Source organism: Monodon monoceros, unplaced genomic scaffold (genome assembly GCF_005190385.1).
Source record: "Monodon monoceros isolate NGI ecotype Baffin Bay Population unplaced genomic scaffold, NGI_Narwhal_1 Super_Scaffold_12, whole genome shotgun sequence".
Taxonomy (NCBI): Eukaryota; Metazoa; Chordata; class Mammalia; order Artiodactyla; family Monodontidae; genus Monodon; species Monodon monoceros.
Window position 1 is genome coordinate 168,120,789 of NW_021703768.1, and position 16,611 is coordinate 168,137,399.

Below are 16,611 nucleotides of genomic sequence, written 5' to 3' on the forward strand. Positions count from 1 at the left end.
TGGGGCTGGTGACCCACCCTTTCCGACCCTCAGTTTATTTGTCTGGAAAACTGGTGGTTTTGGAGAACTTGTATTTATCTATTTACTCATTGGTTATATGTATTTTTTCCAGCGGTTATATTTTAAAAATATTTCTTTAAATAATTATTGGAGGCATGTTTAGAAAATTCAGATAGAAAAGAGGCGTAGGGCAAAGTGAATTTCTCACCCACCCTTGTCTCCAGAGGCAGCAGTTAATTGTGTCTCCTTCCAGAGAGATTCTAATTCAATGACACATTTTCCTCACTACAGACGATACTGTAGAAAAAAGATTCAAGTGCACATTTCTTTGGCCGATTGTGGAGGATTATGTGGAACTCCTAGAAGTGGAATTGCCCAGAACTGCCCGGGCAAAAGGGACCTGTGTATTTTAATTTGGAAAAATACTGTCAAGTTTTTCCTCAGTGAGGTTGTGCCATTGATGCTCTAATCAGCTGGTTTTCCCACAACCTTTGCAAACTCAGTGGTATCACAGTTTCCTGTAAGTGTACTTTCAAAGTTTTAAATCTTGCCTAATCTAATATGGTGTGTGAAAAAAATTCAGAAACCATTTGTATTTCTTTTCCTATTTCCTGCAAGTCTTTTTTTTTTCTTTCTTTTTGATTTTTAGGAGCTTTCTGTATATCAAGGATGTTAATTTAACCAGATAGTGTATCTTTTACTATTATAAATGGTATCTTCCAATATATTTTGCAGCTATTTTTTTTTGCATATAGTAGACTAATTTAAATATTCATTAAGTCCCTTGCTGGTTTACTAAATTCTCTTATTGAAATAGCTTTTTGTTAGTTTGCTTGGATATTTTATATAGACAGTTGCATTATCTACAAATAATTTTACCTCTTTTCTCATTTTAAAATTTCATTTTTCTTGTCTAGTTTCATTGACTAGCATCTCCAGACAATATTAAATCAAGGGAGGGGGTGGGTGGACCGTGGGCATCCCCCCATCCCCACCTCACTTTCTTCACTTTGATGGCAAAACTTCGAGTATTTGCCCGTTAAACTCAACACTGCCTTTGGCTTGAGGTTTTTCAGTTCAGTGAGGAAAACATCCATCTATTCCTTATTTTTAATTAAGAGACTTTGAGTAATGGATGCTGTGAACAGTACAAAGTACCATTTCACCCTATGATTTTTGTTTCCTGGTGCATTAATGTGGCCACTAATGCTTCCTAATAATGAACCATCCCTGAGTCACAAGCATGAGCCTCCTTCTTATGATCTATTTTTTAAAAGTTGCCACTAGAGCTTTCAGAAAAGCTTTAAAAACTGCCACTAGAGTTTTTAAAAGCTCTTCCTGGTGGTTTTGGGGGTGGGGTGGGGGTGGGGTCCACATGGGCAACTCCATGCATGTCATGCTCCCATGGTTTGGGACAGATACCTCCTGTCCACTCTTCCTTCCCAAGCTCCCTCAGTCACCCCCCTGACAGACTTTGCCCATGACATCTGGAGTGGGGGTAAGCAGAGCGGAGGACCCACAATTCCCCTGGACTCGTGCTCAATAATCCCTTCCAGGGTCCCAACTCCAATGCCCACCCAGTTCTTGTCTGAAGTGATCAGACTATGACCTGGGCAGGGCAGGGTCTCCACTGATTCTCATGTGTTTGCTGAATGACTATGTGAAGCATCTGCAATGTCCTAAGATCTTAGGCTGTGGCAGTGGGTGGGCTAAGCCTTGTCTCTGAATTATCACCTTCAATCCCAAGGAAGGCCCAGCACTGACACCCCTCCTCCAAGCTGGCCTCCACGCATGGCCCCACTCCTCCCCCACCCTCCAGACCTTACTCTGACCCCACAGGTATGTGTTTGACTCTGGCTCTATCAGATTGGGAGCTCGTGGGGCCTCTAGGGGCCCTGCCTTGTCCAGTGTGAGGTAGGTACCAGGGGGGAACGGGAGGTAGGTTTGCTGAGTCACTGTCCTCCTCCCCCGCCCCCCCCCCCCAGCCTGACATCCTTCCTCCCCTGTTCATGTGCTCTCTGTGGCTCTCAGGGGCACCAAGGGCCTTCCCATCACGTTGCCCACCCCAAAGGTTCCCCTGGACAGGGGTGGAGGGCAGAGAGAGGACAGGTGAGGCGGGCCAGGCCAGGTCTTTATTTGAGTTTGGGCATGATACGGATGAAGAGGATCATGCCGATGAAGATGAAGCAGACGATGATAAGCATGGCCCAGAGCAGCCAGTTGACTGACTTCTGTGTGTGCTGCTCCAGCCGCTCAGATTCTGTCTTCAGCTTCTCCAGGTTCTGGTCGGCCATCTTGAGTGAGTGCGACAGGGTCTGAGGGTGAGGTGGGGAGAATGTCAACAGGACTGGGTCCAAGTGTGGCCTCTTCCTACTGCACTGGAGCAAATCTACACCTCTTGGCCCTTGCTAGTGCTGTTTCCTCTGCTGGGAATGCTATTTTTGCCTTCTGCCAAACTCCTATTCATCCATTCAAGCCCCAGCCATAGAGACCTTCTGCTGGGAAGCCTTCTCTGATGCCCCAGGGCAGAAGCTTTAGAGTTCCCAGAGTCCTCATACCTGGTTGTCCTTCTTGATGACACTCTGGGCAGCCAGTGTGTGCGTCTTGAGGCTCCGTGCCAGGCCTAGCATCTCCTCCGCCAGCTTCTCCTGGAGGTTCTGGTGTCGCTGCAGGACGAGGTCTAGCTCGGCTGCTGACTGCTTCTCATCCCCTGGCCTGGGCCCTGCGACCCCACTGACCCCACAGATGGATAGACAGGTGGGTAGGAGTGGGTGTGGGGGGAGGAGGGAAGAAACTAACATGTTCTCAAGGAACCCAGAGGTTGTGGTTCCAGCCACTGCCCTGCTTGGGGCTGTTTCCCCTTTTTTGCCTTGGTTTCTGGGAAGAGCATCCTCAGAAGTGGCCTTTGATTGGTGGTTTATTTTTTTAATTTTAATTTAATTTTAATTTAAATTTTTGGCCATGCTGCACATCTTGTGGGATCTTAGTTCCCTGACCAGGGATTGAACCCGGGCCCTTGGCAGTGAGAGCATGGAGTCCTAACCACTGGACTGCTGGGGAATTCCCTGATTGGTGGTTTAGATGCTTCATGGTGACGCTTTAGTGGCCCAAGGTCTGTCCAACCCCCCTGCCCCCAATGCTGCCCAAGCGCTGAAGATACTCACATTCTCTTCCTCACATCCAGTTCAGGCTCTGGAAGCGAAACAGGCCAAGCAGGAAGAAGGAGAGCATTGGTTTGTTGTTTTCCAGCTTCCTGACCACTGCCTGGGATGTGTCTGCTACTCGTAATGCCATTTCTCATCTTGTCTGCTCCCCAGTGGGAGGGCTCCTGATCAGGCTTCAGAGTATTCCCTTCTAGGAGGTTTTCCTCATTTGGGCTCCCCCAGGTCCCAAGTCCTTCCCTCTAGCCAGCCTTGGCCCCTTGGGCTGGGAGTGTCCAACTTTGTTTCCTCTGGGGGCCCCTCCTCTGTCCTAGCACCGCTTCCAAGCATAACCCGGCAATGCCCCTGGAAACACTCTCCCTGGGCTGTGGAAGACCCTGTGGGAGCCAGGTTAGGCGAGAGGTGTGGGGCAGCAAGGACACATGTCTGCCCCAGGCCTTGAGTCCTGTTCTGCTCAGGATGACTCACCTTCACTAGAGTCCTGTGGGAAAAAAGGAGAGGCACGAAGTCACCCACCTTGCCATGCCCCCAGACCTGTTCTCTCTGCTCCCAGAAACTCCCCACCCTCAGTCAGGACCCTGGACAAGTCCTGTGCCCTCTGAGCCTCAGTTTTCTCATCTTTTTTTTTTTTTTTTTTTGCGGTACGCGGGCCTCTCACTGTTGTGGCCTCTCCCGTTGCGGAGCACAGGCTCCGGACGCGCAGGCTCAGCGGCCATGGCTCACGGGCCCAGCCGCTCTGCGGCATGCGGGATATCTTCCCGGACCGGGGCACGAACCCGCGTCCGCTGCATCGGCAGGCAGACTCTCAACCACTGCGCCACCAGGGAAGCCCAGTTTTCTCATCTTTAAACTGAAAACAATAGCTTATATTTTGCAGGGTTTAGCTGATCCACATAAAGTGCTCATAGAGGCATTTGTCATCCTATTTTACAGATGAAAAAACTCATCTGTGTGTGGTGAGGCAGGGGCCAAACCTTACTCTGGCCAACTCTGGGGCTTAAGCAGAGATGTGCCATTTTTTTGCCTCGTATCAACACTCTTATTCATCTAGCAAAGCCCTGGCTGCAGTGCCTCTCTGTTGGGAAGCTTTCTCTGATGGTCCAGGGCAGAGTCTGTTGGGCCCCCTAGGATCCCTGCACCTGACAGTATTTGTTGTTCTGGCCACCCCCAGGCACTGAACTCCTGTCCCCAACCAAAGCTTCCCAGGGACCACGGAGGGAGCCCTACCGTTCCTAGCAGCTCACTCCGCATCTCACTGGTGTACCGTGCCCGTGACTGCAGGTGTACTGTCTTCGTTGCAGGTACCCGTTCCCTGGCTGTAGTTGGTACTCGGCCAGGGGCCAGGAACTGGTTGGCTAGTGCCTTCTCTGAGGAGGAGGTCTGCAGAAGAGGGCAGGGGGTCACCAGAGGGGCAGGTCCCAGATGAGCATGATGAAGGCTGAGGAGACAGAGGTGCCCCTTACTCACTAGCTTCTCTGCCTGCAGCATCCCCTTCAGAAAATCTACCTTGCGAGAATATTCATTGATCACCTCGGAGGCCGGTTTGCTGGAAGGGGAAAAGAGGAAACAGAAAACCTGCCCACTGTCCCCAGTTCAGGGAAGGGTCTTAGCAGGGAGGGACTGGAGACCAGGGATTCCGGACTCTACTCCCTGCCCCGGATTTGAACACTTGTGGCCGCCTGCACTCACCTCGCCTGTGCCTTCAGGGCCTGCAGCATGTCCTCGAGGGCTCCCACGTACTGGGGACGAAAAGTGGGGTGTCAGCCCAGTGCCCCCCCACCACCGTCGGGCTCAAAGGGGTTAGAGCCACCAAGGGGCGGGGCCAGGTCGGGGGCGGGGCTGGAACGGGAGGAGCCAAGTATCAAGGAGGCGGGACCAGCTGAGCCCCAGGGAGGAGGCGGGGGAGCTGCGCAAACGGACGTGGCGGAGCCAACCGGAAGGGGCGTGGCCTCACTGGCTGGCGGGGTGGGGGAGTGGGGCCCGGTGGCCTCCGGCTGCGGGGACCACCCTCCGGGATTCGGGCTCTACGCGGACACACGGGCTTCCCTCACCTTTTCTAGACGCCACTCGTCCGGGTCCCGCTTCTCCGCTGCCATCGCCTCACAGCGGCACAACAGCCGCACCAGGTTCAGCTCCAGCCTCGACGCTGCCATCACCACCCAGCGGTTACCCGCCTCTTCCGCCGGCGCCATCTTAAGAGATGGCGGAAGTGTCTTTCGTTGGCCTCCTTCCGGGGGGAGGTTCCCGGTTTGCTCTCTCATTCTTATTTGGGGCTCTCTCGTTCTTGTTTGGGCGTTTGCTCTTTCAGTCTTGTCTTGTTTCAATTAGAGGCGCCATCCAGTCCGTATTTACTCAGGACTCAATCGCTTGCTTATCCTCGCGAGCATCTTAACCCTTCCGGAAGGGCTGAAAGGGTCGAGTCCTTCGTTTCAGGCCCACGTGCAACGCGTGACATGCTCATTACTTACCCCCTGCTCAAAATTCCTCCCCCGCTCCCCACTCCTTCCTGGGTTCTTCCCACACTGAGCTCTTCCGCATCCAAGTAGCCTGGGGGAGATTCTCCTGGGGGAGAGGCTCTGACCTGGGACTTAGGAATCCGAGACTTACGGGCTATGATTTCCAAACTTTTGCAGCTGTGATATCCCATCCCAGCCCTGACTCTGACTCCACCTCCCACCGTGGCCTTCTACGAATTTCTTAAGTTTTTCTGGACCTGTCTCCTCCCTTGGGAAACTGGCAGTGTGGCAGTGACATGGGCTAAACCTGAGAGTGAGAGGTCACCCCCAATGCCCAGACCCCCATGGACGGAACCCCCCCACTGCGTCCCCAGGAAGCCAAGGCCCCTTGTTCGAGTCCTCCCTCCTGGAGTGGACAGGGTGAGGATGGGGGCTTCACAGGGACTGAAGCCTGGTATGCAGCCCTTAACCATCTCCCCATCCTTCAGGTCACCTGTGTCCAGGTCACACCGGTGGGCCTGGTGCCCTGTAACGTACCATGGATGAGACCAAACTCAGGGTGTTGATAAAGGGGGGCTCTACAGGCAGACAGGGCAGGGTCTGAATCCCAGCCCCGCCCCACCCCAGCTGTGTGGCCTTGGAGTAACCCACCAACTCTTCCTTGCATGTGCCATTGAAACTCCGGTTTGTCATGGTCTCCATCTCCCCCGCCCCAAAGGACCCACCTGCCAGCCAGTTCCCACAACTGCCCATCTGTTTGTAACCTGGGAGCTCTTCTGTGGTGGTTGGGGGTGGTGGTGGTGGTGGTGGTAGTGTTGCTTCTGGTTGTAGTGGGTCCACCAGGACTGACTCCCCACGCCCCACCCACGGCGGATGGCCCCATCAGTTGACATTTAAGCCTCAGCTGGGGAGAGGCTAGGTGTGACAGGAGGCAGCTCCCAGGACAGCAGGCTCTCCTCACTGAATGTGGCTCTGCCAGGAGCTGCCTGCTTTCCCAGCTTTCTGGATCAATAAAAAGAACTTCCAGCAAAGCCCACATCCCTTGTGTGAAAAGTATGTGTGAAATTCCAGCAAACCAACAGCAAAGTCGGTTGGAGGAACAAGGCAGCTCCTTCCAGGCAAGGGGCCCAATCCCTGCCCTGTACCCCTCTTGGCTGAGGCCGCAGGGCTGACCCCCACCTGCCAACCCCTGTTTTTTCAGCCTGGAGCTGGCCTGAATAGGAACTGCATGCAGACACTTCTCAGGCACTTTTTTTTTAATTTCACATGGCCTGTGGGTGCCTCTTGTTCCAGGTCTGGGGCCATGTGTCCAGGTGTCTGGAGAGTGGGCTGAGCCTAAGAGGGGAGCCCCGCTCCGGAGATGCCAGATGTCCAGGCCGTCACTGTAGACTTGTAGGGACATACAACTCCAGGCCTTGCCCTCCCCACCCATGAGTGGTCCTGAGTTGCGGGCTCCTGTTCTGCCACATGGGGCGGGCAGTGCCAAGGGTGGCCTCCTCCAGCCTCCTGTGTTCAGGGCACAGTGGACCAAGGAGTGATGGCCACCTTCGAGTCTCCCTGGGATGTGAGGTCTGTAGTGCCTGGAGTGGAGGCTGCCTACCACCTCGTGTCCTGGCTCCAGCCAACAGTCTTGATCGCTATGGAAGGCTCACTGTTCCCTCGAATGCACGTCGGCCAGGTGGCCACTGCCGGGCCAGAATACGAGTCCAAGACAGACTTGGGGCAGTCAGGGGCCACAAGTGTCCAAACCCCTTGTGCAGGGTCCTAGCCCTCAGACTGTCCCCCGAGCTGTCCCTCAGTGTGGGTCTGAGCCTCCAAAGCTTCGCGGCTGTGTGGCCTTTACTCTGAAGACTCATGTCCAGGTTATAAGGGAGATGCAGGGCGTTAATATAAAAGTTTGTACATACACATATAAAAAAACAATTTGGTCTTCTGTTAAGGCTGTTACAGTTTAAAGTTATGTAAACCACGCCCAAAGAAACAGTGACCAGAAAAACGTACAAAAGGGGAGCTGGGAGATGCCAGGCTGCCCGCCATGATTCAGTGCTCTGGGCGGGCAACTCTGTGCGATGTAGGGGCTCAGCAAGGGCAGCCGGGCCTCAGCCGGCCTCTCCCTGCCTGCACTCACTTGGAGTCAGTGCCCACCTCACATCGCTCTTGGAGCTTTTCATTCCGGATCCTTCTCAGACCACTGAATGCTGGCTCTGGAGCTCTGGCACCCAGCTCTGGCACCGGGCCGTCCTTGGATATGCGGACTCTGACAGCTGTGGGCCCTCAGCCATTGGCCTGGCCCGAGGCAGGGGGCAGGCAGTAGGTTGGGGGGTCCGAGTACCTCCGCTTGGTCCCAGGTGGCCGGTCGTCCTTGTCCAGGGGCTCCTGAGGGCCCTGAGTGGGCAGGTGAGTGCCGGGTGTGATATACACAGAGTGTACCTGGTCTGGGCGGCGAGCAGGTGGCTCTCGGCGCCTCACCGGGGTGGCAGCTTCCTGGGCACCTGGTGCCCGGCCAGGGAGATAGGAGGGCAGGCCGGGCGGGAGCTTGATGTTGGCCGTGGGCATGATGGGGGTCCGCCGGGGGGTCTTCACTCTAACCGTCATGAAGGACGACGGCCTTCGTCGAGGAGGGGCGGCCGCCTCGGGGAGGGGGCTCGGGGTGGGTGCGCTGGGGCAGGGGAGAGCAGGCGCGAGGGGCCCTTTTGAGAGACAGATGGCAGGGTTACTGCAGCTTCAGGGCCGGCAGACGGACCCTTGCCCGGGGGCCTGCTGGGTGTGGACATGGGAAGGAAAAAAGCAGACGCTACCTTAATACTGACCTTCCGAGGCCCCCCGCCCAGCCCGCTCTTCCAACAGGCTCTCGGTGCTAGCTGATGTCTCTGAGTCCAGGTTCTCTTCATCGGAGCCCCGAGGGTCCAGCTCTGGCAGCCGGTACGTGATGTCCTCCCTGGGGATGAGAGGGTCACAGTGTCCAAGGCTGTTCCATGGTGGAAGACTGCCCCCACGGAAAAGTGCCAGGCCAGTAGGGGACAGAGTAGGTCATCCTGGTCCTGGAGGGGACTCCCTGCTCCCAGCACCCGAAACCCAACCCCAAAAGCACACCTGGACCAAAATGCCCCTGACTCAGTGAAGGTCATGTGAGGAAGGTGTCAGGCTGCTGAGGGAAGCCAGGCATCTGGCCTAGTACTCAGCTAGTGAGGGGCTCCTGCCTCAGGACCTTTGCACATGTTGTTCCCTCTGCCTGGAGTGCCCTACCCTATTCCTAAGACTAGGATGCCCAGGGGGCCTGGATTACACCTGTTCTCCTGGCATAATTTTTAAACAGCATCTCCGTTCATACTTCCATCTTGACCGGACAACAAACTGGTGGATCGCCCTAGCTAAGGCCAACTTTAAGACAAAGTTCAGGCATCACCCGTCTGTTTCCCTTCTCTCCCTATGGGCCACTGTGATTCCCTGTGGTCAAGCCAGGGGTTTAACGAGCTTAGGCTGTGTTTTAGGACAGCAGCACCCCGTGAGGTGGGCACTGGACTGCAGGACTGAGCCTAGCCCATTAGCTTCCTAACAGCCAGATTCCCTATAGTGGGGGGGGGGGGGGGGGGGGGGGGGGGGGGGGCGGTGGATGGGGGCTGGACAGGGCGGCCGAGTGTGGCAAGGGTTCGGAGAGACACTTGCTTCTCCTCCTTGATGGACTGGATCCGCTCAATTAGGATCTCTTTCTCACGATCCTCTTCACCGCCGGCCACTTCCTCCTCTGGCAGCACCCCCAGTTCCTCCAGGCCACCGCTGCTGCTCATCCGGGTCTTGGGGTTCTTGATCTGCAAAGAGAAGCGGCAGGTCTGGCCAGCCCCTCTGGGTGGGTGGGGGTCAGTGCTTGTGGATGGAGAGAGGGTGGTGCAAGCAGCTCCGGGGGAGGTTAGTTCTGACATGGATGGCTAGGCTTAGAGAGGCTTCTCTGGGGATCATGCAGGGACCGAGTGGCCGGCATGTGGCTCATTAGTCATCTTCAGCACAGGCAATCAACAGGTTTCCCCCAGCATGCACTTCCAGAAGGTTAGGACACGCTCGGTCTATCCTACGAGGACCCTAGGGGTTGAGAGGAACCCCAGCATGCACCGCACTGGGAGACATGCGAGGAGGACCCACCGTACGTGTACATACCAGGACCCCCTCATAAGGAGACGAAAACCCCAGTTTGAGAGGCCAGGGCTGGGGGAGAGATGAAGAGTGGGTGACCACACAGGGCCATGACCAGGGCACAGGCGCTAGTCATGAGCATAAGGCCACGTCTGACCGTCGGGACAAGGATAGGATCCTCCCACAGGAGCCCGGGACGGGCCCCTTATCCCTCTACCCCACACTGTGAGGCCACTTCTGCTGTGGCAACGTTCCCCTGTGGGCAGGGCCCAGGTCAGCCCGGGACATGGCTGGGGGATGACCAGGACCACCACCAAGTAGGTGACAGGACCCCCACTGCTGAGAGCGGCAGCTGGCCTTGAGGCTGAGCTAGGATGGTGGTCTTTTGGCCTAGGTGAGGAATCAGCCCCTAAACATGCTGCCACGAGGCCCCAGGTCAGGCTGCCTGTGGCCCAGGGTGTGCTGGGAGAGTGTGCTGGACGGATAAGTGAGATCCCGCCCAATGTCCAAACCCCGCCCACCGGTCCCCACTCCCACAAGGCCCCGCCCCCACCGAAGCCCCACCCTGCGTTGCTCACAGCGTTTTGTCGCAGAAGAGAGAGCCTCCGAAAGGCGATGCTCTCAGCAGCCTCCAGCTGGGTGATCTCCTCCATCTTCACTTTGTACTTCCTCATCTGTTCTTTGATCAGCATCTCCACGCACCTGTGGAGAAGGCGACTCAGCTACCGCCTTGGGGGGTACGGTCAACATGGGGGCCTGCATCTAGGGAGATGCTGGCCCGCGACTGGGGCATGGTGGCTGAGACAGAGACCCAGAGACCAGGCAGGGCCACGGACATGGCTGTGGCTCCCATCGTGGCCCCAGTTCACTCACTGTGTGACCTCGTGTAGCTCACCCCACCTCTCTGAGCCTGAATCCTTGTCTTAATAAGCCTCCTCGTTTGAAGGAGGAAGTACAGTACCATGGAGGTTGGGTGATTTGTCCCAGGGGCTGCAGGCAGCTGGCCCCAAGGGCTCTAAAACTGCACTGGGACCCAAGGCACATGTGCTCAGTGGTCAGGGCCAGCCTCAGTGGTCAGGGAGGGTGTGGTGGGACCGGATGGACTCAGCCTGGATGAAGAGGCAGTCATGACTCAGGTTTCCCATTGTCATGACCACATAAGAAAAAAAAAGAACCCAAGGAACATGCTGGAAGCAAATCCGTCAACAGCATACCGCTGCCCAGGTAATGTCAGGGCCACACTGGGCTCTCCTCCACTCTGCCTACCAGCAGCTAGCTGTTCACTGATATCTTGAGTGTGGCCCGGGGTGTGGGGTGTGCACTGTCAGGCGTAGCCCTCAGGCCTTCCTGTGTTTTGCCTCCTGAAACCGCCTTGGGTGACAGGTTCTTATTTTTACAACTCGAAGTCTAAACACTGTCCTTTTAGTGATGGATGTCTGCTGACCTCCTTCTGAGTTTTTTTTTTTTTCTCTTAATTAATTTTTATATTTTGGGTGTGCTGCGAGGCATGCGGGATCTTAATTTCCCAACCAGGGATCGAACCCGTGCCCCCTGCAGTGGACGCACGGAGTCCTAACCACTGGACCACCAGGGAAGTCCCTTTCTGAGTTCTTTTGAGGCACTTCCTGTTTTTCGTGTTTTCTAAAAAAAATTTATTTATTTGGCTGCATCGGGTCTCAGTTGCGGCACGTGGGATCTTAGTTGTGGCATGCATGTGGGATCTAGTTCCCTGACCAGGGATCGAACCTGGGCCCCCTGCATTGGGAGCGCGGAGTCCTAACTGCTGGACCACCAGGGAATTCCCTTGAGGCACTTTCTGAGAACTTTTTTTTTTTTTTTTTGAAGCACTTTCTGAGAACTTTCAAAGATCGTTTGCGGGGAAGAAGGAACCTTGAGACAACCGCTTCTGTTTGCTGCAGGCTCTCACTGCTCCCAGAGGCTGGGAATGTGGGGCTTCACCACCTGCCCCGCATCCTGGACAGAGGACGAGGGATTTCTCCCCTTTTTTGGTTTTTCACCCTCAAGAGAACTCAGAAGTGATGCTCTTGCTGTTTGAGGAGATGCTGCCAGGTCTCCACCTGGGTCTGGGCATGTGTGAGCCCTACGATGCCACCAAGAGGCCAGGCTGCTTCTTGTCCCTTGTCTGTCAGAAGAGCCCTGCTCGCCGCTCACAGCAGCCAGCGCACATGCAGACTTCATTAGAAGTTCGGTTTTAGTACAAAAGTCACGTGTGTTCATTAGAAAAGAAAGAAGGGTGGGGAGACCAAACGAAGTTTACCCAGGACCCCAGTGCTCAGGACACCTCCCGGGGCCGTTGTGATCGGGCTATGTTCTTCTAGACTTTCCTCTGCAGGCACATTTACACACTACCGAGGCCAGGCCAGTCCCAGGATTCTGGAGAGGGCTCTCCTCTTTCGTTTGTGGGATCCCTGGCTTGGCTGCCCTGAGTGCATGTTGCGGGGTGGCGGCCAGCCGGTCCTGGTACTCACGTGGTGATTTTGAGGACATCCTTCATGCTGGTCAGCGGGTCCGAGTTGTCGGGGCAGCGCAGGAGGCAGGGCGCAAAGATGATGGCCAGTGCGCTGGGTGACATTCGGTTCACGTCCTCAAGCAGGGCCACCCTGTGGAGCGAGCGGCAGTTAGGGGGTGGCCACAGGGAGCCCCAAGACCAGAGTCCAGATCCCGGGAAAGTGCTGCGGCAACTGGGATGTGAGAAACGCTCACTCCTGCAGGGTGGAGAGGTGCCACGAAGAAGCCGGGGGCCCCCTTCTGGACCCCCCAGTATGGGCTCACATCCTGGTGTGGAGCCACCAGAGAACGCCAGCCCGGGGAACGCGGTGGGGGGGGGGGCTCTTGCTGGGACCCCACCCCCCTGAGAGCGGGGCAATAGGAGGGCAGGCACTTGCTTGACCAGGTGGAAGATGAGCCTCTCCAAGGAGTTGTGGTTGGCTTCTGGCAGGTGCTCCAGGACGGCGTAGATGGCGGCCAGCTGCTCCTGCTTCTCTGGCAGCTCTAGGAGGGTCCTGGGGGTCAGCTCCCTGCGGCCCTCACCCGACAGGCCCCAGGGCGCCGGGGAGCCTCCCACTGTCTGGGGCCCGGTTTCTCAGCTGGGGGCACAGGGGTCCGTCCTCCCTGACCGGCCACAGCACGTGCTCGAGGCTCTGAGCCCCGACCTCGACCACCTGCCGGCTCTCGCCACAGTGGGACTCACCGACGGCGCGGAGGAAGTCACCGTACTGGGCGAAGGTCATGAGGGGCTCGGGCAGCTCCCGCAGCCACTGCTTGAGCACCCCGGTGATGGCGTGGATGGGAAAGTTCTCCAGTTTGACTGCCGTGGGGTCTGCGGGGAGGGCGCGGCGGCCGGTGAGCTCGGGGAAGGCAGGAGGGCTGAGCCTGGAGCCCCACGCAGTGCCCTCCTGCCCTTGACACCTACCTGTCCGCAGCACCCACCTGTCTGCAGTGCCTGCCGGAGCTCCCTCGTGCGGTTGGCGGCACCTGACTTGCGGTAGAGGCCCTCGGTGTACAAGCCGTGCATCTCCACGTGTTCCAGAAGCTTCTCCAGCACGATGGGCACTGAGACCTTGTCGCTGGTCAGGCTGTCCACGCACACGCCAAAGTGGCCCGGCTCAGTGCCTGGCTCGATCTGTGACGACGGGGATGGGGGTGAGGGTCAGGCCTGGGCTGGTTGTCCTCCCTGTCACCGCCCCCCCCCCCCAAGCCTGGCTTCCTCTGTGGCCACCACCCCCCCTGCTCCTCATCCTCTCTTGCACGGCTGCCAGAGGTGCTGGGCTGTGGAGGTCCCCGGATGGCTGCTGGCAGGGGGTCCCTGTGTGAAGTGCCACAGTCCCCTCCACCCAGCTGATCCTGGCTTGTGCCAGCCCGTAGGACCCCGCCTCCCTCGTGCAGGGTAGGGGTTTCCTTCCACCTGGAGGGGGGAAGAGCAGGGCCAAGGCCTGGGGTGCACACACAAGCCTGGCCCCAGCTTTGGGGGGCCCTCTGGGGGCTCTGACAGGACTGGAGTGCGCTCTGCTTCGGGACCAGCCCCTCCCACCAGCTCCGTGCTCCCACCTGACACCCAGCCTTGGCCTTGCACCTAGCACACCCTTCTCCTCCAATCTCTCAGAACGGCCTCCCCCAGGTGTTCTGGAAAGTTCCCGGCCCCAGCGGGCTCACCTTCTTCCCACTTGTGTAAGAGCAGTAGGTCTGAATCTTGTGCACACACTTCTTGTGGCAGGTCATCTTGCACACTAGGAGGTCATGGTGGGGGAGAGGGAGAGGGCGGTCACTGACAGCGCATCGGGGACCCATGGGTCCCGTGGCCGCCTGTCCCCGTGTCTCAGGACAGTGACAGCTGCCTGGGTATTTACGATGGACACGGAGTGGCGGGCTGCTCCTCACACAGGGGCCAAGGGGAGAGGTTACCCTGGCCCGAAAAGAAAGCCAACCCTGACTGGTCCTGGCGGGAAAACTGCAGTGCTAGAGGACTCCTGACCCAGCCTGGGCCCCTGGGGGCTGACTGGCTCCCCACCCGGCCTTGGCCACCTCCTGGCTGCCTGACTGGGGGCCGGCTGGCTCACCCTGGGCTGCACCTGGCTCTCAGGGTCCCTGTGGGGACTGACTGGCCTCGCCTGGCACATGGGGGAGGGGCTGGCACTTCAGGCAGCGAGAGCAGCATGAACAAAGACCCGGAGATACAGCCCAGGGTGACTTGCCCAGGTAGGCGTGCAGAGGGGAGGCTGCGGAGTTGGGGTGGGGGTCTGGGGGTCAGTTGAGGACTGGCCTCTGCCCCAGCGTGACAGCGGGGCGTTTGAGTGGGTGAGGTGCGGCCTTACTGCCCCTGTGGTGAGAGGCAGTGCTCTGGGAGGATCAACCCTGTAGCTGGGGTGAAGGCCCGGGTGCACCGTGAGGGGTTGGGGACATGGTGGGGGGTCAAGGGGTGTGCGGTGGGAGTCGGAGGGCCTGGGGGGGGGCGGTCAGGGGTGCGGGGCACTCACCACTGCAGAGCAGGGCCTTGTCCATGAGCCAGATGTAGGAGAGGCACTGCTCGCAGGACTGGGGGATGCTCACTTGGTAGCTGGCGAACACGTGCCCGTTGTGCTGCTGGACCTGCAGCAGTGGGGGAGGGAGGCCGAGTGGGAAAGTGGACCCCCAACGGGGTGGCCACGGGGCCGCACAGTGGGGACGCTGCCTGCGGCATCTCAGGACCGGGGGCCCTTAAGGCCGGGTAGGAAAACACACACCCGCCCGCGTGCACATGTGCACACACAGACATGCGCACACCCGTGCGCGTGCACGCGAGAACACACATACTCACAGCACGTTCCTGCTTCCGCTTCTTCTTCTGAGCTTTGCTCTGCTGTGAGGGAGCACAAAGGCCAGCTCTGTGTGGGGTCCCCTGGGGACACCCCCACCCCAGCGACGTCCTGGCGCCGGACCCTCCCTCGCCTGGAGCGGTAGCACCCACCTTGGGAGGCTCGAAGTCGTTCTTGGTGTGCCCGCGGGTGAACTCGTCCAGCAGCGACTGGAAGAGATTGAGGACCAGGTTGGTGTCCTTCTCGCCGCGCTCGGCCGCCAGGTTGCTCACGACGATCTGGTAGTTCTCCATCAGGTCCTTGTAGCCGACATGGATCTTCCCGTTCTGTGGCAATGCAGGGTGTGACCCTCTGTGAGACAGACAGACGGGGGTGCCCGGGGGAGGGCATGGGGTTTGCCGCGGGGGCCCTCCCTGGGGCTGGGGCTCCACGTACAGGGACGGAGTACATGGTCTTGAGGTTGCTTCGGAACTTCTCGGTGGCTTCGATGAATAAGCTCTCGATGGGAGTCTTCTGGGAACGCAGGTCATTTATCTGGAGAGGAAGGGAGAGGTGTGCTGACGCCATGTTACCTCAGGCCGGGCATCTGGGCGGCCATAGCTCTGCCCTGTCCCAAGTCCTTCCCTGGCTCCCCTGGGCTTGCAGGGAAACATCCCGGCCCTCTTGCCAACCCTGATGTGTCGGGGATCACTCACTGTGGGTGTTGAGCAGCACCCCTGGCCTCCCCCACCAGATGCTGGTAGCTTGTGAGGACCAAAAACATCTACTGATGTTGCCATGTGTCCCCTGGGGGCAGACTCACCCCTGGTTGAGAAACACTGGTTTAACTGGGGCCCTTCCTGCCGCCCCACCCCGGCGCACAGTGCCCGGCTGTGCTCCAGGACGGGTGCTGCCTCAGATGGCCTGGTCATTTCACCATGCCTCCACCCCTTAACTGTCCCTGTCAGCCCGCTGTCTCCCTCTGAAGCTCTCAAACACCACACTGTTTGCTGTGGGACTGCCTGTGGCTGGGGCCATGAATACCCTGAGTGCAGGCTGTGATTTCTTCACCTCTGTCTCACATGCTAAGTGCTCAATCATTGCCTGGAACTGAATGCATTTTGTAAAAGTGTGTTCTAAGTAAAATAATTTGTTCGCAGTCAGCTGCAGCTGAGCGGCGGGACAAGGAAAGGTTGCAGGACCTACAGGAGCAGCCTGGCAGGACTCGGGTGTGTCAGGTGCCTTGCCTGGAAGATTATTCTGGAGGCTAATGCTTCCTTTTTCTCATGTGTGTGAGAAAGTGGGCCACCGCCCCCAAGGGGCGCTCTGAGACAGCAAACCACGTGTCTCTCAACAGCGGATCTCAAACTTCCTGGGCAGGAACTGCAGGACAGAATGCCTCTGCTGGGCGCCCAACCCATGTGTGCGCATGCACGTGTGCTCTAGATGATGCCGGCAGGCGCGGGGGTCCCAGAACCAGGTGATGCAGGTGTGACTCGCTTCCACACGTTCTGTGCGGCCCCCATAATAAGACAGACATTTTGTAGCAAAACGTAAGCATCCCCGCCGAGCAGG

The 16,611-nt window shown here is 57.6% G+C and overlaps 2 protein-coding genes across 12 annotated transcripts in view; both read right to left on the bottom strand.

The window, feature by feature from the left end:
- Positions 1-2,110: 2,110 nt before the first annotated feature.
- USE1 (unconventional SNARE in the ER 1) lies at positions 2,111-5,588 on the bottom strand. 2 transcript variants are annotated; one of them, XM_029218664.1, is made up of 8 exons: positions 5,213-5,588; positions 4,851-4,900; positions 4,629-4,707; positions 4,389-4,541; positions 3,630-3,642; positions 3,165-3,192; positions 2,559-2,733; positions 2,111-2,315 (listed from the first exon to the last, which is right to left on the bottom strand). In XM_029218664.1, the coding sequence occupies exons 1-8, from the start codon at positions 5,420-5,422 to the stop codon at positions 2,133-2,135; spliced, it is 891 nt and encodes a 296-aa protein (XP_029074497.1). In that variant the 5' UTR covers positions 5,423-5,588; the 3' UTR covers positions 2,111-2,132. The 2 variants fall into 2 exon arrangements, with proteins under 2 accessions (XP_029074497.1, XP_029074498.1); XM_029218665.1 differs by lacking the exon at positions 4,629-4,707 and having other exon boundaries at positions 2,114-2,315; positions 4,389-4,599.
- Positions 5,589-7,073: 1,485 nt separating this feature from the next.
- Positions 7,074-16,611, bottom strand: part of MYO9B (myosin IXB) — an 89,665-nt gene continuing 80,127 nt past the window's right edge. For 6 of the 10 annotated variants that reach the window (XM_029218654.1, XM_029218660.1, XM_029218658.1 and 3 more), the window contains 14 exons: positions 15,493-15,591; positions 15,210-15,383; positions 15,060-15,101; positions 14,740-14,851; positions 13,919-13,992; positions 13,196-13,388; positions 12,957-13,085; positions 12,652-12,757; positions 12,235-12,366; positions 10,324-10,447; positions 9,770-9,817; positions 9,284-9,426; positions 8,428-8,555; positions 7,074-8,307 (listed from right to left, as the gene is read on the bottom strand). In XM_029218654.1, the coding sequence (XP_029074487.1) occupies positions 7,892-8,307; positions 8,428-8,555; positions 9,284-9,426; positions 9,770-9,817; positions 10,324-10,447; positions 12,235-12,366; positions 12,652-12,757; positions 12,957-13,085; positions 13,196-13,388; positions 13,919-13,992; positions 14,740-14,851; positions 15,060-15,101; positions 15,210-15,383; positions 15,493-15,591 (1,920 nt within the window). In that variant the 3' untranslated portion in view covers positions 7,074-7,891. Of the gene's footprint in view, positions 8,308-8,415; positions 8,556-9,283; positions 9,427-9,769; positions 9,818-10,323; positions 10,448-12,234; positions 12,367-12,651; positions 12,758-12,956; positions 13,086-13,195; positions 13,389-13,918; positions 13,993-14,739; positions 14,852-15,059; positions 15,102-15,209; positions 15,384-15,492; positions 15,592-16,611 lie in introns of all 10 variants that reach the window. The other 4 variants (XM_029218656.1, XM_029218663.1, XM_029218661.1 and 1 more) reach the window with 4 other exon arrangements.